Raw genomic sequence first — 21,862 nt, 5'->3', positions numbered from 1 at the left:
TTTCCAATTGAAAGGACTGGCAACTTTGCAGGGATTCTATGTACAGTTGCTTTTTTAATAATCAAAAAATAGATAGGGTTTCAGTTTACTCCATACAATTATATAATTTGAAACGTGTGGACAGAAATATCATGGGACCTCATATAAATGTGTCACCTCACGCTATTATGCATTTTATCGGCAAGTTAGAGGAAACCAACAAAAGGAAAAGAAAAACGTTCCAATTACATCATATAAAACATATATCTACTAGGATTTGAATATTTAGAACGTGTCAGCATTACAATTGACTTAGACGTAAATGTTATATTATTCAAACAGGCAAATGTTTTATCATATTTTTCAGTACCTCAAAATACACACTTTCAATCTCAGGTAAATAAAAAGAAAAGACTCTCACAAACTGGACGATAAGAAAATCCCATTTTACAATGTAAAAATCAATTTCCATCACGCACTTCATCCATAAATTGTTTCTTTTTCTGATGCTCTGGTGATAGAGGTGCTCCGTTTTCAGCATTATTAATTTCTTCAAGGATTTTCGGACAAAGTACTAAAAGCATCATTTGTAGAGGCCAAACAAGAATTTTCTTCCGCCCACTTTCAGCACAAAGTGAAGTGAACAAATCAAACAGACGTTCACAACAATCTATTAATGAAGGAGAAAGATATACATATGAACATAAGAAAAAACTTAAACGATAAAAATAACATCAAAGAAGAGTGAAAAAACGCATCTAGTAGGTAGTTCTGGTATATATATATATATAATATATATATATATATATATATATATATATATATATATATATATAATAAGAGGTCGGTTGTGGTGAAACTTTAAATACACGTCTTTTTCTTAAGAAATTGGATGAAGCAGAACATTTAAAATGAACTCATAATTGCAACAGTAAAGATATAATAATCGCATTTAAATATTAACTAAAAATTTTAGCTTTTTACTTCTAATTGTTTAATCGCCTTTGAAACTATATTAATATTGTTGAAAACATTGAAGAGAGTTTCGTTAACTATTCACCACTAGTCAATCGACAGCGTGAGAATTTCGCGCTGAATTCATTTTTAAAGGAGTATTTATAGATAGACTTGAGACGATAACCAACTTGGAGATTTTCATACTCCTGACAAGCTGTAATTTAAGGTATGTTTCATGAAGTGAATGTCAACAACATATTGACATCAAACATGAAACTACAATGACCAAACTTTCATGGTATATTAGTGTCCATTGTTACGTTTCCATTCTATCCATGTGAATTATCTAGTAAAATATGTAGTTCATTTTATAAGCTACTCATTAGTCACTGAAAATGTGAAGACTATCGTTAGTCGAAGCTATGTTCTTTTAAGGTGAATAAATCCAAACTTTGGCCACACGGAATGATTTTGTAGGCCTTTTTAATAATTGCTAAAAAGTGAAATTAATCTTTTTCATAATCAAGTGACATGCATGAATTTTGTTTATTTATATCTAAATTGGTGTCTAATCTCGTCGTAAATATGTAGCTCTTAATTGCATTACTAAATCGCCGTTGAATATTGCATCTCATACCATTATAATCTAGCGGAAAATTATGGCATCAACTTGGTCAGCCAATTATTCATCCTAAAAACTATTGTGTTATTAATGCAGCTAATGGTTTTATTTAAAATTATTAGACTAACCAAGTATGTTATCTAATTAGATGATGTGTTTATTGAGTCTAATTGTTATAGATCAGTCATTGGATATATTCTGTCCAGACTGAATAACGAATTAATGCATGTTTGGCAAACTTTTTAAATCAAATAAGTATCACACTGTGTTCATAGACATTGACTTATCCATCAGAATTAGTAGTATGCTACTTATTAATATCCAATGACTGATAGATGAACAGAAAATAAACAGAAGTCTTTTGAAATAAAGAGAACAAACACAGCAAGTGAATGGAAAGGAATCAAGTTTTAGGAATATTTTCACTACTATTATTATTAGTTAACTTGCTCTGTTATACAGATTATCTTCATACAGTAGATGTTACTCAGATTATTTCTATATCCACAGTATTACTAATTTATAGAACCTACCGGCCAATTCATCATTTGGTTTCTTTTGTAGTTCATCAAACTCTTGAGGATAATTTTCCAACCAGTTCCAAATGGCCTTTACAAGAAAAGTCGGAAAGAAACATTTTAATTATTATTGACACGGAGAACAGAAAAACAGAAACTATATGTATGTTTGTATTGAGTTTTACTTAAAGATCGGTCCAAGAATAGATTAATTATTTCCACTTGGTTTAGCCTTTTCCAAAACTATGGTGTCATCAATCGAATTTTAAATTAGTTTCTAACTATTGTTTACATCTCGATGTTTTACTACCTTTCTGAAATGAACAAGATACTAAGCAGACACAACATACCACGTTTGATAAATTTACTATGCAATAACTTGTAGAATCAAACATGGATTGGTTTATTCTCTATCATGAGATTTGAAATTTTCACTTTTTTTCAAATTCCGTGACATATTCCAGTTGTTACCACCCGTACTACTGAAACCTTGGAGACGTTATTTGTGTCGGTTGCACAGATTTTCCGTGAGAGATAAATGTGAATACTCAAAAGAACAGAAAAGAACTCATAATCTTCCAGATCGTTCACAACATCAGTTATCCTGTCGAATTACAGGGCTATTTGATGAAGCGTTTGAAGATCAACAAATTGGTTGCCACAGAATTTACTTGGGAGCAAATACACCACTAGAAAACATACTACAGTAGTAAACATTAGAATATTTTAATTATTGACTTTTTCTTGGCTTAGTAACTAAGTGATACTACACGGCTGCTTGAACAGTGATGGTTGAAGCAGAGTTCGAATACACGACCAATAGGTAAAGAGTCGGCTGCTCTAAATACTAAGAAAAAGCTTCATAGATCTTGGTCATATCCACTGTAATTGAACTATCTACAATTTATGAATAGAACCTTGTTTACTTTTTAATTTATTTACTTTCACGTAAAACATTTATTTAAATATAAGGACTTCATTACTTTGAAAATCGCTTCATTGGAGAGTTGAATGGAGAAACAATTGATCTCCTGAAGAGTTGATTATCATTGGATCAGGAAATTAAAATCCAACTGAGATAATCACCAGCATCTAACCCACAATATAGTGTACTATCTAATTTTTCATTACATGCAGAAGTTCATACGACCTAAGTTTGTCGGAGAATCACTGAAGATAAAATTCCTATGACTTACATAAGTTCTAAAAAAGAAAGGTTAACCGGCAATTACATAATAAAATGACGATCCATTTTTTATTATCGGTTCGTTGTGGAGAGTAGACTGTTTAAGTTACGATTCGAGCCGTAATTTATTTACATAATTAGATTGCAACCCAATGACTATCCTGTATATTCTCGAAATCTCGGTCTCGTAAAATCTCATCCATATTTAGCAGTTTAATGAAAAAAATACAATAATTTAACTCACTCTTTCTAAGTAAACAGCAAGGTGTAACCAAGTGGACTTTTTCAACGATCTGAAACGATTACATATTTCTTTGTATCGTGAATAGAGCAGATTATATATTGTAAAAATAGTAGCTTACCTAGTATGAGGCGTGATAATTTACGCATATCTAAATTCAAGTGTTGAATTAACTCCAGTTCATTGGCTTGATCAACATTTGATTCATCTTGTGCAGCTAAAGCAAGACTATTAAACAATACAGAAGAGGGATAAAAAAATATAAACATAAACTTGACACAAACGATTATTCGAAAAGCTGATAACTTATGTAGATATTATCTGTTGATACAAGTATTAGATTGTCCGTTACATCAATGAAATCAAGCAGACAGATTATCTAATTTTGCTTGCATAATACATCACATCGTTTAAACTTTTAGGTTAAAATTTTGGTTGTAAATATTATACATATTACCTTTTCCAGTTTGTTAATGCTTATTTTTGAAATTACAGTGTATGAACACAGGAATTTTATTATACTACTGCCTAATTCACAAAACTATTTTTTGATATACTGAAAATCTGGCTTTAAACGCATAGTCCTCGAAACCTTAGTGATACAAGTCAACACTTAACTGAGAAAATCACAAGGATATAATGAACATTTAGATTACTGGTTAATTAAGAACAGACATTGTGAATGATTCTTTTATGTATGATACATCTGCAGCTTGACGCATAGAAAAGTTAGTTCTGAAAACAATACAGTTGTGTAATTTTCAGTTTACGGACAGAACATACCTGATAAACGTTAGTGCTCAAGATCACCGAAAATTGTTAATTTAAGCGAGTCAACATAAAAGACCAAACAGAAAAGTTAATTGTTTGCTTACCAATTAGGTATTCGATTGAATACAGCATTAAAGTATTGTGTACTTAAAGCGTATAGAACCTGCGATACCAGCAACAAAAGTTGATTGTACATCTTTCCATTTTCACTAGTTAGATTCATAAACTAATTCAAATTAATTTTATACATAAATTTACATTTAACACAAGGTTTCTAACTCTGAATAACTCTTGAAGTAGGTTTTTGACCAGAATAGTCTCATCTAGTCGAGACGTATCATGAGGTTGCTAAACAAAATAATAATTTCTTTATATTTTTAAACATACACATGTGAGACATTTCTCCAATGTTTCCAATACAATCAAAAGTGAGTCACAAAAATTTCTTTCTGCATCTGGTCCATATACTTGCTATTAAAATAATTAGTAGCAATATAAACCAAACTGAATGGAATATCAACTTACCATACTGTCAATGTTTTGAAGCATTTTTGTTAATCCAGATATAACGAGAGAAAATTTATACCTGCTCACGTTTACTAAACATTCTTTGTTTCTTTCCATATTTTGTGTAGATTGAGCAGTATGTATCCCAGTGCGTATGGGAAGCTTGAAAAAAACAAGACCTATTAAAAGTTGTCTTCATGAAATAAAATTATCTGGAAAAACTATTGTTTCGTTTAGGATTTTTACTTTCCTTAATCACAGCATTATTTATTTCCAGTAGATGAAATGAGACCATTGTGAAGAGCGGTACTTGAATAATAAAGCATTATGGGGATCTATCTTGAAACTTCATAATTACTTGCACCAACCGTCTCTGTGAATTACTAATCTCATAGTTTGAATTCACTTTAATCATGTGTTCATCAGGATTCGAGACTGATTACCGTGAAATGCGGTTAAATAGTCATTCTTTGACCAACCTTACAATAATTTGATCAAATATAGAACCAGTAACACGTAAAATTATGGACGTTTAGTGCCCTTGCAAAATAACCCAATAGACTAATCAATAAAAAGGAGGCTTGACGATTAAATAACACAAAACATGGGAGAAAATGAACAGAAATACTGCATATTTGCTAATTGGATGTTATTCTAAAACCGTTTCTTAATGGTTTGAGTGCTCGATTTTAAACTAAAAAGTTACATGTTCATACAACAGTCAATTTATTTTAGTGTAGGCTAAATGATCATCTAAAGTTCGTTCATTCTAAAGTCCGTCACATGAATATGCACTATGCTACTAGGCAGCAAAGAAAACCTGACAACTTTGGAATAAATAAACTGAATATTTATATTGTTCACAAATATTAACAAGCTCAATAATTTGGGTGATATTTGATGCAAGAAAAACCACAAGCGACAATTTTTATCACTGTATATTAGAGAAAGCAACCTTAGGGTGTCCATACGTTTACTGACAGTAAGGATTTCATAGTCAATAAGGCAAATAGTAACGAGGGAAGTTTTAGAATCTTTTACGCTGTTACCCCTAATCCTGGATTTCAGGAGATATGTCAAGTTCCTTGAAATATTTATGCACTATAGTTAGATAAAGGATAATAAAAAATACTTTTGAAATAACTGTACTTCATCTGTTTTTGGTTATCTGATAACGAAATCAACCTACGGCTTCATTGAAGAAGAATTAAAGACAGTTCAGAGCAGAACGTTTACTTCAGAAATGTCATTTACCCAAACTTTATAATCGTACACAAAAGTGGTTAACAAATATGATGGTTAATCAAAAATAAGGTTACATCACTTCAATTGTCAGAAGGAGGTTTCCTAACGATCAAAAACGTAAAGAAAGATAATAAGATGAAATCAAGTTAGTGAACGATGATCGTCCATTTTACGAATATGGAAAAGGTGAAGAACGAATTGAAAACGTGACAATAATAGAGAATAACTGAAAACAAAGTGATCAAAGAACATTTTTATCTCCGTTAGAACTAAAATTTTTAAAGTCTAGAACAAAATTTAGTGACGTCATTCCTATTGTGATTACATTGATACCGAATCGACAAAATCGAATGGGTCTAGTATTCTGTGTCTTTTGAGCTGATTTCTTAGGTGTGGTATGTTTTCTACTACCCATCTAGTAGTCCCATTGTATGTTAAATCTTTCATGTCTAGTATGGGCCTTAGGGAAAGATCCTTTATATGTACTTTTGTAAGGCCGTATAGTCTAGAAATAAGAGTACTTGATGGTTTAAGACGCTCAAGAGAATCAACACTGACGACTGATTCATCATTCGTTTTCTAAGAAGTTTTGTAATCCTCCGTTTAAATTGACTAGTCGCATCTGTTTGAGTTGTTCCTTTAGAAACCTTGTTGACAACTGATTATACGATGATAATTTTGTAGTCTAGACCTAGTAATTTATAAAGATTATACCAACACATTTATTAGGACGGCTTCGAAGTAAATCTGTTTTTTAATAAATCAAATAATTGTGATTTATGTTCTTTTCAGAGCAGTTGTCTATTTGTACTTTTGTTGTCAGTGTACTGAATGCAATGATCTATAATAATTATTTTTACTGAAGGGCCAAAACCACTTATTTGATATGAAAGTAAGGTCATTTTGCTTGATGAATTAAGTTTTTCATTTCTCAGTCCATCGACAGGTCTGAAGGCGTCACAAAAATTTGGATTTAGATACAATGTCTGTAACTAAAATGCAGACGTTAGGGGTGCAATTCTTAAGTACTTTAATAAAAAAAGATTGAAAGAATTAGAGAAAGCAGGTATCACCATTGAATGAATGTCTATGATTCTCAGAAAAATGAATTGAAGGCTATGATTATGAATTTACTTGGAACAAAAATAATTAACTGAATGACAAAACATTAAAGTGATAACAAATAAAAACATGTGAATAAATTTAAATCATAGATAACAATAGAATGTATGGGTCCCCAAAGATGATCCAAAGTCTTTAAATGTTAGAGAAATTATGTTGCATTCATTGGAAGTGAGGTAGTGTGGTTCTTAGCGTTTTGGAAATGATATGAATGAATTTGTAATAGACGTTTGAGATAATACTGATATCAGTGAACATAATACAGTACTGTAGTGTTTCGCCATGACGACATTTAATCCGAAGTATCAGGAGTGGACTCATGATCGAACTGTGTGTAGCGGTAAATAAATCCCTAAAATAAATAGCTCTGTAAGTTTTCGACATTGGATGCTGACCATATGTTTTAGTGGACTCATCTAGCTGAAGGCGCTCGGTCAGGCATCCGCACCAGATCACGTGTGGTAACGCTGTGCTCAAGATCAACCTCATTCGCTAGCCAGATTAGATCAGAGAATTCCGATATATTGGTCATCGCCAAATATACTCTTCCGATCTCCTCGACTCTGTCTTTTGATTTCTCTTGGTGGGAACGAAATACATAAGAAGGTGTTACTGGTAGAAGCGTTGTCAAACACTGAATACCTGTGACATCATCATTGGTGAACCCGACGTGATCTGGTACACCTAATTGCAACTGTGAGTCTGTTCCTTTTTGGGATTTTTTATATATCATTGCCTTATTTTTTATTTTTTTTAAACATTGTGATTTTTTTTTCGTGTTTTTCTTGGATATATATATATTTTCCCCTCGTTCATTATCGTACTTCATACTTCATCATGACTGAACAGACACCTAAAGTACTCAAGCTTAAGACTTTGTCCCCACCTTCGTTTCAACTGATGCCTTTCTGGCCCGACAATATCGAAGCCTGGTTTTGCTACGCAGAAGCCGACTTCTCCGAGCACGGCGTGATCGACACACGTGCACAATTCCTCGCAGTAGTCAAGGCACTACCGCGCGAATTCAACAGGTACGTAACACCTAGTATGTTTACTAGTGATGTTTCCGATCCTTACGAAATCTTAAAACGCTCGATTCTTAAACGAGGAGATCTAACCGATCGACAAAGGTTAGATCAACTCTTCAATAACATCGACCTGCAACACGGTTCTGCGACAGACATGTTGCAACGGATGAGAGAGGTTATAGGCCTAAGAACTTTCGACGAAGGTCTATTCAAACAACTCTTCTTGTCAAAACTTCCCCAACAGGTGCAAGCAGTTCTGGTCTCGTTCCAGAACAACGGCTTAGACGAGCTAGCTGCATCTGCCGACCGCATTCTAGAAATTACGAAACCTACTACCGAGGTATTTTCAGTCAAAGAAAAGCCTCACACGACTCAGAATGATATAACCGACTTATGTCACACACTCACGCGTTATCTTAGTCTTCGTACCGACCGTAAGAGATCGCGCACACCACGTAGAAGCATTTCTCGTAAGCGATCTGTCTCTAGACCACGAGAGACAGATAACCCCGACTGGTGCTGGTATCATAACCAGTATGGAAAGCTTTCCAGAAATTGCAGAAAACCCTGCAATTTTCCCAACACGAAACCGACTGATTCGAAAAACAATTCGGGAAACTTCCAAGCCGGCACGCGTTAACGGCAACCGTAGCCGGCGAACAAAGCCGTCTGTTATTCGTCACGGATGTGACAACGAGAGTTCGCTACCTCGTCGACACTGGCGCAGAAGTTAGCGTTCTCCCAGCAAATCCTAACGACCGGCTTCACGAATCGACCCTAAACTTACAGGCGGCAAACGGAAAACCGATCGCTACGTATGGCAAAAGGTACGTTTACCTTAACGTGGGTTTACGCAAACCCATACACTGGATTTTCGTTGTTGCAGATGTTTCTATACCAATCATTGGTATGGACCTTCTACAACACCACAATCTGATCATCGATACGCGCAAACGGAGGCTAGTAGACGGGAACACTAATTTGTCCGTTTGCGTAACTTCTTTTACTGGTTGTAGAGTATCCCCAGTCACAGTTAAACATATGATAGACCCACTCTATCAACCACTACTCGATAAGTACCCTGGGATACAACAAACTCAACCGAAACTACCGTGTGTAACCAGCAACGTTACACATCACATCACGACTACAGGACCACCTGTATTCTCTAAAGCACGACGACTAGCTCCTGAAAAGCTAAGGTTAGCGAAAAACGAATTCGATCACATGATGGACTTAGGAATCATACGACCGTCAAGTAGCCCATATGCATCTCCGTTGCACATGGTCCCTAAAAAGGACAGCAACGATTGGCGTCCAACTGGTGACTATCGGCGATTGAACGCGAAAACCATTCCCGATCGTTACCCGTTGCCTCACATTCACGATTTGACAGCTACTTTGAAAGGTACAACTGTCTTTTCGAAAATCGACTTGGTTAAAGCGTATAACCAAATCCCTATGGCTACTGACGACATACCGAAAACAGCTATCATAACTCCTTTCGGACTCTATGAATTTTTGCGAATGCTTTTCGGTCTAAGGAATGCTGCTCAAACATTCCAAAGATTCATAGACGACGTTTTTCGAGGTCTCAACTTCGTACACGCGTATGTTGATGACTGTCTAATCGCAAGTCCGGACAGAGAAACACATCTCAAGCATCTGGATCTTGTTTTCGAACGACTTCAAAAACATGGCATTACTGTAAACGTTCAGAAATGCCAATTCGGAACCGACTCGTTAGACTTTCTGGGACACACTATCGATGCTCAAGGCATTCGACCTCTTAGGACCAAAGTGGCGGCCATTCTGGATTACCCAGAACCGACCACCGTCAAGCAATTACGCACGTTTAACGGCCTCGTAAGTTTCTATAGACGTTTCATACCGAAATGCGCATTACTTATGAAACCTCTGACCGACCAACTTCGTGGAAATGCGAAATCCATTAATTTGGACGACACCGCACGAAAAGCATTCTCCACAGTTAAGGAACTGGTTGCTAAAGCAACAATGCTCGCACATCAGGACACCCGAGCACCCATTAGCATCGCAGTAGACGCATCCGACTCAGCAATCGGAGGAGTCTTACAACAATGGGTTAACAACTCCTGGCAACCCTTGGCATTTGTCTCTAGAAGGTTGCTAGACACCGAATCGAGGTACAGCACATTCGGTAGGGAACTCCTAGCTATGTATTGTGCTGTACGGCATTTCCAACACTACATCGAAGGTCGTGAATTCACTCTTTTCACGGACCATAAACCGCTCACTTTCTCGTTAAGCTCTCCTTCTGACAAGTACTCTCCCGTGAGTCTCGACAACTGGACTACATTTCGCAGTTTACTTCAGACATTCAACACATCTCTGGAGCAAACAATGTAGTTGCAGACGCTTTATCTCGCATAACTTCCTTGAACAGTTTCCAAGGAATCGACCTTCTTAAACTCGCCGAGCTTCAAAAGAAGACAGTGATCTTCAGCACGAGTTATCGTCCACAACACTTAAACTACGCATCAAACAGATGGGAACAGGTAAGGAAATTCTACTTTGTGACACATCTACAGGTAGGGATCGCCCAATCGTGCCGAAACATTATCGACGCAATGTCTTCAACACATTGCACAAACTTTCGCATCCAGGTGTTCGTGCAACCATCAAGCTTATAGCAGAAAGGTTTTGCTGGCCTGGAATGAATAAAGACGTGAGGGAGTGGGCACGCTCCTGTGTAAGCTGCCAAAAATCTAAGGTTATCAGACACAATAAATGTCCCTTAGGCTCGTTTAAAACTCCCGATGCCCGTTTCGACCATGTCCATCTGGATTTGGTAGGACCTTTACCAGATTCAAATGGATACTCTTATCTCTTAACCTGCGTAGACCGTTTCACTCGATGGCCAGAAGCAGTACCTATCAAGGACATCACTGCTGAAACAGTGGCTCGCACCTTCGTCGAACGATGGGTAGCAAACTTCGGTTGCCCTTCAACCATCACTACAGACCGCGGACGTCAGCTTGAATCCGATCTTTTCGTCGTCTGACCACACTTTTAGGAATCACTCGCTTCCGAACGACCGCCTACCATCCACAAGCAAACGGGTTGGTAGAACGTTTTCACCGACAACTGAAAGCTTCGCTATCAGCAGCAAACGTTTCACAGTGGACCGACGCTCTTCCACTCGTCTTACTAGGTATCCGCAATGCAGTGAAAGCTGACATTGGATACACTGCGTCTCAACTCGTTTATGGAACGACACTTCGACTTCCAGGAGAATTCGTGGATCCTCCATCCTCTTCAATGAACATGGATCTAACTTCCTACACGAACAGGCTTACAAACGCAATGCGTTCAGTTAAACCTGCTTTCACTCGACCTCAATCAACTGATGTTTTCGTTCAACCTGACTTACGATATAGTACACACGTTTTCGTTCGCCGAGACTCGCATCGACGACCATTCGAATCAGCATACGAAGGACCCTTCAAAGTTCTTCAACGTGAATCTAAGTACTATATAGTCGATAAGAACGGAACCAACGATAGCATCAGCATCGATCGCTTAAAAGCAGCGTATTTAGAAGGAAATCCTATCTACGTGGATTTTCCTTCGGTACAATCGAACGACACGACTCCGACACTTATAATACCTCATCCGACAACCAACACACACGAAGATACTTCGACAGTATCCGAAAATAAACTTAAAACGACGCGTTCTGGAAGAAGGGTGAGATTTCCAGAACATTTAAACGACTATTGCACGTAAGGCACTTCTCGACATTGTATATTATTTTTTTAAAAAAAACAATTTTAATATGCTTATATATTTTTATTTCTATTTAAAAAAACAAAACAAAAAAACAATTTTTTTAACGCTATTACGTGTTCATGAGTTTATTTTCCATTTTTTTTCTTTGACATTGTGCTTTTACGCACATACGAGTGTATTTCGACATGCACTTACATTTTATTTTTTTCTTTTCCAGGACGGCTGGAAAAGAACGATGACGTTTATGAGGATCCGAAATTTTCATTGTACATTTTCTTTTTTACTATGTTGAACCTCAGTCCCATATAGTAAGGAAAGACGACCAGACGCTGCTAAATTTAGTAAGCTATCAGAAGAGTGTTTACCAACGACAAACTCGTTGGGTTTAAACTTCTGGCTGGCCACGTCTTAGGGTCGTCACTGCCCCACTAGGGGGAGTGATCTGTAGCGGTAAATAAATCCCCAAAATAAATAGCTCTGTAAGTTTTCGACATTGGATGCTGACCATATGTTTTAGTGGACTCATCTAGCTGAAGGCGCTCGGTCAGGCATCCGCACCAGATCACGTGTGGTAACGCCGTGCTCAACATCAACCGCAATCGCTAGCCAGATTAGATCAGAGAATTCCGATATATTGGTCATCGCCAAATATACTCTTCCGATCTCCTCGACTCTGTCTTTTGATTTCTCTTGGTGGGAACGAAATACATAAGAAGGTGTTACTGGTAGAAGCGTTGTCAAACACTGAATACCTGTGACATCATCATTGGTGAACCCGACGTGATCTGGTACACCTAATTGCAACTGTGAGTCTGTTCCTTTTTGGGATTTTTTATATATCATTGCCTTATTTTTTATTTTTTTTAAACATTGTGATTTTTTTTTCGTGTTTTTTCTTGGATATATATATATTTTCCCCTCGTTCATTATCGTACTTCATACTTCATCATGACTGAACAGACACCTAAAGTACTCAAGCTTAAGACTTTGTCCCCACCTTCGTTTCAACTGATGCCTTTCTGGCCCGACAATATCGAAGCCTGGTTTTGCTACGCAGAAGCCGACTTCTCCGAGCACGGCGTGATCGACACACGTGCACAATTCCTCGCAGTAGTCAAGGCACTACCGCGCGAATTCAACAGGTACGTAACACCTAGTATGTTTACTAGTGATGTTTCCGATCCTTACGAAATCTTAAAACGCTCGATTCTTAAACGAGGAGATCTAACCGATCGACAAAGGTTAGATCAACTCTTCAATAACATCGACCTGCAACACGGTTCTGCGACAGACATGTTGCAACGGATGAGAGAGGTTATAGGCCTAAGAACTTTCGACGAAGGTCTATTCAAACAACTCTTCTTGTCAAAACTTCCCCAACAGGTGCAAGCAGTTCTGGTCTCGTTCCAGAACAACGGCTTAGACGAGCTAGCTGCATCTGCCGACCGCATTCTAGAAATTACGAAACCTACTACCGAGGTATTTTCAGTCAAAGAAAAGCCTCACACGACTCAGAATGATATAACCGACTTATGTCACACACTCACGCGTTATCTTAGTCTTCGTACCGACCGTAAGAGATCGCGCACACCACGTAGAAGCATTTCTCGTAAGCGATCTGTCTCTAGACCACGAGAGACAGATAACCCCGACTGGTGCTGGTATCATAACCAGTATGGAAAGCTTTCCAGAAATTGCAGAAAACCCTGCAATTTTCCCAACACGAAACCGACTGATTCGAAAAACAATTCGGGAAACTTCCAAGCCGGCACGCGTTAACGGCAACCGTAGCCGGCGAACAAAGCCGTCTGTTATTCGTCACAGATGTGACAACGAGAGTTCGCTACCTCGTCGACACTGGCGCAGAAGTTAGCGTTCTCCCAGCAAATCCTAACGACCGGCTTCACGAATCGACCCTAAACTTACAGGCGGCAAACGGAAAACCGATCGCTACGTATGGCAAAAGGTACGTTTACCTTAACGTGGGTTTACGCAAACCCATACACTGGATTTTCGTTGTTGCAGATGTTTCTATACCAATCATTGGTATGGACCTTCTACAACACCACAATCTGATCATCGATACGCGCAAACGGAGGCTAGTAGACGGGAACACTAATTTGTCCGTTTGCGTAACTTCTTTTACTGGTTGTAGAGTATCCCCAGTCACAGTTAAACATATGATAGACCCACTCTATCAACCACTACTCGATAAGTACCCTGGGATACAACAAACTCAACCGAAACTACCGTGTGTAACCAGCAACGTTACACATCACATCACGACTACAGGACCACCTGTATTCTCTAAAGCACGACGACTAGCTCCTGAAAAGCTAAGGTTAGCGAAAAACGAATTCGATCACATGATGGACTTAGGAATCATACGACCGTCAAGTAGCCCATATGCATCTCCGTTGCACATGGTCCCTAAAAAGGACAGCAACGATTGGCGTCCAACTGGTGACTATCGGCGATTGAACGCGAAAACCATTCCCGATCGTTACCCGTTGCCTCACATTCACGATTTGACAGCTACTTTGAAAGGTACAACTGTCTTTTCGAAAATCGACTTGGTTAAAGCGTATAACCAAATCCCTATGGCTACTGACGACATACCGAAAACAGCTATCATAACTCCTTTCGGACTCTATGAATTTTTGCGAATGCTTTTCGGTCTAAGGAATGCTGCTCAAACATTCCAAAGATTCATAGACGACGTTTTTCGAGGTCTCAACTTCGTACACGCGTATGTTGATGACTGTCTAATCGCAAGTCCGGACAGAGAAACACATCTCAAGCATCTGGATCTTGTTTTCGAACGACTTCAAAAACATGGCATTACTGTAAACGTTCAGAAATGCCAATTCGGAACCGACTCGTTAGACTTTCTGGGACACACTATCGATGCTCAAGGCATTCGACCTCTTAGGACCAAAGTGGTGGCCATTCTGGATTACCCAGAACCGATCACCGTCAAGCAATTACGCACGTTTAAGGGGTTCGTAAGTTTCTATAGACGTTTCATACCGAAATGCGCATTACTTATGAAACCTCTGACCGACCAACTTCGTGGAAATGCGAAATCCATTAATTTGGACGACACCGCACGAAAAGCATTCTCCACAGTTAAGGAACTGATTGCTAAAGCAACAATGCTCGCACATCAGGACACCCGAGCACCCATTAGCATCGCAGTAGACGCATCCGACTCAGCAATCGGAGGAGTCTTACAACAATGGGTTAACAACTCCTGGCAACCCTTGGCATTTGTCTCTAGAAGGTTGCTAGACACCGAATCGAGGTACAGCACATTCGGTAGGGAACTCCTAGCTATGTATTGTGCTGTACGGCATTTCCAACACTACATCGAAGGTCGTGAATTCACTCTTTTCACGGACCATAAACCGCTCACTTTCTCGTTAAGCTCTCCTTCTGACAAGTACTCTCCCCGTGAGTCTCGACAACTGGACTACATTTCGCAGTTTACTTCAGACATTCAACACATCTCTGGAGCAAACAATGTAGTTGCAGACGCTTTATCTCGCATAACTTCCTTGAACAGTTTCCAAGGAATCGACCTTCTTAAACTCGCCGAGCTTCAAAAGAAGACAGTGATCTTCAGCACGAGTTATCGTCCACAACACTTAAACTACGCATCAAACAGATGGGAACAGGTAAGGAAATTCTACTTTGTGACACATCTACAGGTAGGGATCGCCCAATCGTGCCGAAACATTATCGACGCAATGTCTTCAACACATTGCACAAACTTTCGCATCCAGGTGTTCGTGCAACCATCAAGCTTATAGCAGAAAGGTTTTGCTGGCCTGGAATGAATAAAGACGTGAGGGAGTGGGCACGCTCCTGTGTAAGCTGCCAAAAATCTAAGGTTATCAGACACAATAAATGTCCCTTAGGCTCGTTTAAAACTCCCGATGCCCGTTTCGACCATGTCCATCTGGATTTGGTAGGACCTTTACCAGATTCAAATGGATACTCTTATCTCTTAACCTGCGTAGACCGTTTCACTCGATGGCCAGAAGCAGTACCTATCAAGGACATCACTGCTGAAACAGTGGCTCGCACCTTCGTCGAACGATGGGTAGCAAACTTCGGTTGCCCTTCAACCATCACTACAGACCGCGGACGTCAGCTTGAATCCGATCTTTTCGTCGTCTGACCACACTTTTAGGAATCACTCGCTTCCGAACGACCGCCTACCATCCACAAGCAAACGGGTTGGTAGAACGTTTTCACCGACAACTGAAAGCTTCGCTATCAGCAGCAAACGTTTCACAGTGGACCGACGCTCTTCCACTCGTCTTACTAGGTATCCGCAATGCAGTGAAAGCTGACATTGGATACACTGCGTCTCAACTCGTTTATGGAACGACACTTCGACTTCCAGGAGAATTCGTGGATCCTCCATCCTCTTCAATGAACATGGGTCTAACTTCCTACACGAACAGGCTTACAAACGCAATGCGTTCAGTTAAACCTGCTTTCACTCGACCTCAATCAACTGATGTTTTCGTTCAACCTGACTTACGATATAGTACACACGTTTTCGTTCGCCGAGACTCGCATCGACGACCATTCGAATCAGCATACGAAGGACCCTTCAAAGTTCTTCAACGTGAATCTAAGTACTATATAGTCGATAAGAACGGAACCAACGATAGCATCAGCATCGATCGCTTAAAAGCAGCGTATTTAGAAGGAAATCCTATCTACGTGGATTTTCCTTCGGTACAATCGAACGACACGACTCCGACACTTATAATACCTCATCCGACAACCAACACACACGAAGATACTTCGACAGTATCCGAAAATAAACTTAAAACGACGCGTTCTGGAAGAAGGGTGAGATTTCCAGAACATTTAAACGACTATTGCACGTAAGGCACTTCTCGACATTGTATATTATTTTTTAAAAAAACAATTTTAATATGCTTATATATTTTTATTTCTATTTAAAAAAACAAAACAAAAAAACAATTTTTTTAACGCTATTACGTGTTCATGAGTTTATTTTCCATTTTTTTTCTTTGACATTGTGCTTTTACGCACATACGAGTGTATTTCGACATGCACTTACATTTTATTTTTTTCTTTTCCAGGACGGCTGGAAAAGAACGATGACGTTTATGAGGATCCGAAATTTTCATTGTACATTTTCTTTTTTTACTATGTTGAACCTCAGTCCCATATAGTAAGGAAAGACGACCAGACGCTGCTAAATTTAGTAAGCTATCAGAAGAGTGTTTACCAACGACAAACTCGTTGGGTTTAAACTTCTGGCTGGCCACGTCTTAGGGTCGTCACTGCCCCACTAGGGGGAGTGATCTGTAGCGGTAAATAAATCCCCAAAATAAATAGCTCTGTAAGTTTTCGACATTGGATGCTGACCATATGTTTTAGTGGACTCATCTAGCTGAAGGCGCTCGGTCAGGCATCCGCACCAGATCACGTGTGGTAACGCTGTGCTCAAGATCAACCTCATTCGCTAGCCAGATTAGATCAGAGAATTCCGATATATTGGTCATCGCCAAATATACTCTTCCGATCTCCTCGACTCTGTCTTTTGATTTCTCTTGGTGGGAACGAAATACATAAGAAGGTGTTACTGGTAGAAGCGTTGTCAAACACTGAATACCTGTGACATCATCATGTGCATAAAAACATCTGCAATTAGGTCAACCTAAGAAACAATTACAAACGCTGACAGTGTTAGTGCCCATTCACTCTTCCGCCCACAAACGTCCTAATTAAGACACAGTCAGCGTACGCTAGTTCTATTAGAGTAAAGTAAACAGGTTAGATAAATACAAGTTTAATAAATTTCAAATTAGGAATTTTCGGAACTTGTTATTATTGAGATGCATCAAGCTGCAAGTAAGCCATGTGTCTCGGCGTTCCATACGTACAAGCTCTTAAATCAAGCATCAAAGTTAAAATAAAGGCAAAATTTTGCGGAATATAAACGACGTTCCTTGAGAAAATTTAGTTCGAATATGTGCAACAATTCATCAAATCATGGCTTTGTTCCCAGGCGCTGAGATAATATGGGCAACTTCCCCTCGAACTTTCCGATGAGAAACGTCTCAAACTGGACATGCTAAACTTTGCACGAATCAATGCCAAATAGTCTACTTTTCTACACATTTCCCCGGATATCCGGGGACTATATAGCCCACTACTCCCCTAAATTGCACTAGTGTCCGCACCATATTACAAAACAAACATTTTTTCAAAATTTACACTGTACTTTGCTTTATTTCTCTATATTTCTCCAACATTTTACTTTTTAACTTGTATTGGGCATGGTGTCATACACGTGAAGTCACCTTAACTGTGATTCGAATATTTTGAGATTTATAAAACCTTCCTTGCACAAGCGAAAAACGTCGCTTACCTGAGAATCAAATCTGGAAAGTAAAAGCTGTACCCACTCATTCGGTCGTTTGTCAGCCATTGGGCTATTCTACACACGAAAAGCTAACGAACAATCAGACCGCCCTCATAATCCATCGAACGGAGTTAATGGAGTTGTGGTTATTTAAAACAATGTTCACATTCAATAACATTTGAAAATATACAAACGTTTCTACGCTTTGAATATCGATTAACTACACAAAATAAACGTTTTTGTAAACATCTAATAGCGATACTGGTCATATTAACCTTAGTGAACATCACTAGATAACAGCGATCAATTCGATAACACTGTTATTTCTACCTTCCCAAGATGCGTGTCGAAAAACTTCAAGGATCCTATTCGTCTGTCATGGCAGTCTTCATTCATAACGTCAAAGGAAACACGAGCTGCCTCAAACGATTTATTGTCGAACTTCAGATATGGTAAAACTATTGTAGCGGTAAATAAATCCCCAAAATAAATAGCTCTGTAAGTTTTCGACATTGGATGCTGACCATATGTTTTAGTGGACTCATCTAGCTGAAGGCGCTCGGTCATGCATCCGCACCAGATCACGTGTGGTAACGCCGTGCTCAACATCTACCGCAATCGCTAGCTAGATTAGATCAGAGAATTCCGATATATTGGTTGTCGCCGAATACACTCTTCAGATCTCCTCGACTCTGTCTTTTGATTTCTCTCGGTGGGTACATATTATATTAGAAGGTGTTACTGGTAGAAGCGTTGTCGAACACTGAATACCTGAGCCATCCTCACTATCTGCTACTTAACCGCATAACAAGCTGTGTAGTAACCTAGAATATTTACGTAACTGACAATAGACACAACCCAGAAAATGTGCAACTTAATCCGGAAAGGACAAGCCAAATGTTACTTGACACTTAGACTACGTACCATATAAGGGGACAACACATTGATTAAAGTGATGCGCAGCCAGTTATTGTAACGAACTAAGGGTTTCTTATGAGGGAAGTAAGACGAAACGTCTTTAGGCTTTTTGCTAGCTGCACAGTCATTAAGAGATACATGTGACTCGAATCAATCAAAAGATAGATTCCTTCTCTTTTGTGATAGCCCTTGATATTAGCTCCTGAGGACCGAGTAAAATATGTCGGATGACGGATGATTCTTACACTATATCACGGGTCAGTGGTTTTGAATCCAGGACAAATGATTTATATATAATGGCTCAAAATCAAAATTTTTGTTGTGAACCCTAAAGGTTCTTGGTCCTTTTCCTGATAATGCCGTGAGTATAGCTAGAGGTTCAGGTTTTCATAAAAGCTCTAAAAAGGGACGAAAGTACAAACTAAGAAGCAAGATCCTATTTCTGGAAAAGCGAAGATAATTCCTCGCACCACTTATGCCTTGATGGTACGATTACTCATGATACCTATATATCAGAGCTTTAAATTAGCCACTATTGTCTTAAGTTAGGGCCAGTGCAGCAGCTCACATTGACGTTTACCTCAAAACGGGTACGCGAAATTAAGCCCACATACTGATATGACATAGCAGAAACTACATTCAGAAAAGGCATATTCTTTCGTCCGCATATCATTTTTCTCCGACGATCCTTCAGCGTGTCGTATGTCCTAGTGATGTATATAGGGGTTCACCAATGTACGGTTATCTTCCTTTGTGGGAACCTCACAATAAAATTCTCCCAGCCGATATAGTAAACGTTCTAAATTAGGCTCGCTGTCGAATGCATCGAGAGAAACTCTAGTAGAGTCTGATATGAATTAGGATTTAGGTAGAAAAAGAACTTTACTTCACAAGACAGGATTTAGGTGATTGTCCAGGTTTTCAAATGGTCATCTATGCTCGCTGTCTTGTTATGTTCTAGATTCAGAGTTAACCCTAAAATCAAGGCGGTCAAGGCAAAGGGTTCAGATGTAACTTCCAAAGCGAACTGCTCAACTTATGTAAAATGAGTAAGTGAGAAAGCTACAAGAAACATTTGGTTTGTGACTAAGAAAACTAATGTTGAAGACTAAAGGACAAGCACGTCAGTTGCAATGTAAATACACCAACAAAACCTCATTTCGGGATACTGAATATTTATGAATATTATGATTAAAAAGAAGTACTCTGCCCTTGTTTTAGAGAATAAGTGTGACTAAAATAGATGAAAGACTGCACGAAATGTATTCAGCCAGATGTACATTTGGTGCAAACATAGGAAGAGAAGAACTTTTTAAACAGAAATTTCCAGGAAACTTTAATCAAGATGGGAAACTTTTCCTCCATTTACGGCATAGTGAAAATCCTGAACTAAGGGACTCTTCTTACCACAAGTTTGCAAAGTAAGGTTTTTATCAACTTAGATGCGCGATTCTATGAACATTGAAAGCAGTTATTGAACCAACGGACACAACTCACTAATCGTGCTCTAACAATACAAAATGACACAAAGAAAAAGATGTCGAACCTGAGAACTGGCAAACTACTCACGGCAAATTACTCCTGAGTTGTCCGGATCTCCTCTCTCTACATATGGATAGTCCTGTTTAACAATCATCAAATTTTCAGCAACGATTGAAAGAGTACGGTCAAGCTAACAACCCAAATGTTCATAGACAGAGACCGAAAAGACCAGAGGTTTCCTTTTCCTGTAGTATTACTAACAGTATTATCAAGAGCACTGGAATTCGGATAATGAAATTGGAATTCATTGACGACCACAAACCATTCAGTGAAAATAGCATGAATGTCAAGTCCACAATCCCAGAAATTTTAGCCGTTCTGTAGCAATCAGTCCTTCAGTGAAGCACTTTTCAGTATATCAAAAGCCAGTTACTAGCAACAATTTTTTGACGAAATAAAAAATCTTACAACATGGTAAAAGGGTGGTATTGACAAAGTAAGTATAAATACATAATAAGTAAAATATGCCTGGGCATTACTCCCTACAATCAGAGTCGACAATTATTAGAACAATCTGTACAATTATGCCATAGGACAGTGAATGATTGAATAGCTACGAACGTGAACCTGTTACCTGTCAAATAAGGAACTTTATTCACATTAAGCAAGCATTAGTATTCTATCTGAAAATTTGGAGAGCGACTCAATTCATCCTAACTGCAAGATGATATTTATACTAAGTGAGATGCATATGACCACCTGTAGTTGAACAACCGTAAATTTTCCTAAGAGGTGTTTTGTCTCCGTTCCAGTGAAATAGAACAAAACCAACTTGTTCGTATGGCAACAGTAAAAAAATTAGCCCAATATGTCAACTTCGAAAAAGCACTGGTGAGAGAAACGAAAATAAAACATGTATTAAAACCTTGACTACACCAAACAGTTGCTCATTCTCATAATATATAGATACCATAATGACATGATAAATAAAAATTAATCAAAAAAGATTAACTTAGTATGCGACAGTGCGGAAATCAATAGGAGTGGTCTTACATGTAATTGAAAATAAAAGAATGTTGACAGATAGAATATATGCATGT

At 38.4% G+C, this 21,862-nt stretch overlaps 2 protein-coding genes across 3 annotated transcripts in view; one reads left to right on the top strand and one right to left on the bottom strand.

Moving 5' to 3' along the window:
* The window catches only part of NF1 (Neurofibromin 1), a 117,765-nt gene extending 99,279 nt beyond the window's left edge, over positions 1-18,486 (bottom strand). Inside the window, exons 1-9 of one of the 2 annotated variants that reach the window (XM_051214913.1) lie at positions 18,369-18,486; positions 4,800-4,943; positions 4,662-4,745; positions 4,533-4,622; positions 4,379-4,500; positions 3,625-3,731; positions 3,507-3,574; positions 2,092-2,167; positions 459-649 (exon numbers count right to left, since the gene is read on the bottom strand). In XM_051214913.1, coding sequence (XP_051068098.1) covers positions 459-649; positions 2,092-2,167; positions 3,507-3,574; positions 3,625-3,731; positions 4,379-4,500; positions 4,533-4,622; positions 4,662-4,745; positions 4,800-4,943; positions 18,369-18,428 — 942 coding nt within the window. In that variant the 5' untranslated portion in view covers positions 18,429-18,486. Of the gene's footprint in view, positions 1-349; positions 650-2,091; positions 2,168-3,506; positions 3,575-3,624; positions 3,732-4,378; positions 4,501-4,532; positions 4,623-4,661; positions 4,746-4,799; positions 8,242-18,368 lie in introns of those variants that run through there. The other variant, XM_051214914.1, reaches the window with a different exon arrangement.
* Positions 7,915-8,924, top strand: MS3_00006698 (uncharacterized protein). The gene has a single exon (XM_051214915.1). It carries the CDS (start codon positions 7,986-7,988, stop codon positions 8,814-8,816), a length of 831 nt encoding a protein of 276 aa, XP_051068100.1. The 5' UTR covers positions 7,915-7,985; the 3' UTR covers positions 8,817-8,924.
* Positions 18,487-21,862: the final 3,376 nt, after the last annotated feature.

The sequence above is a fragment of the Schistosoma haematobium genome, chromosome 2, assembly GCF_000699445.3.
Source record: "Schistosoma haematobium chromosome 2, whole genome shotgun sequence".
NCBI classification, from domain to species: Eukaryota; Metazoa; Platyhelminthes; class Trematoda; order Strigeidida; family Schistosomatidae; genus Schistosoma; species Schistosoma haematobium.
The sequence above is the reverse complement of the archived record's forward strand: the minus strand, read 5'-3'. Positions and strand labels throughout refer to the sequence as shown.

Coding starts and splice junctions, on each gene's coding strand:
- MS3_00006698 (XM_051214915.1), top strand. CDS start 7,986: ATGACTGAACAGACACCTAAAGTACTCAAGCTTAAGACTTTGTCCCCA.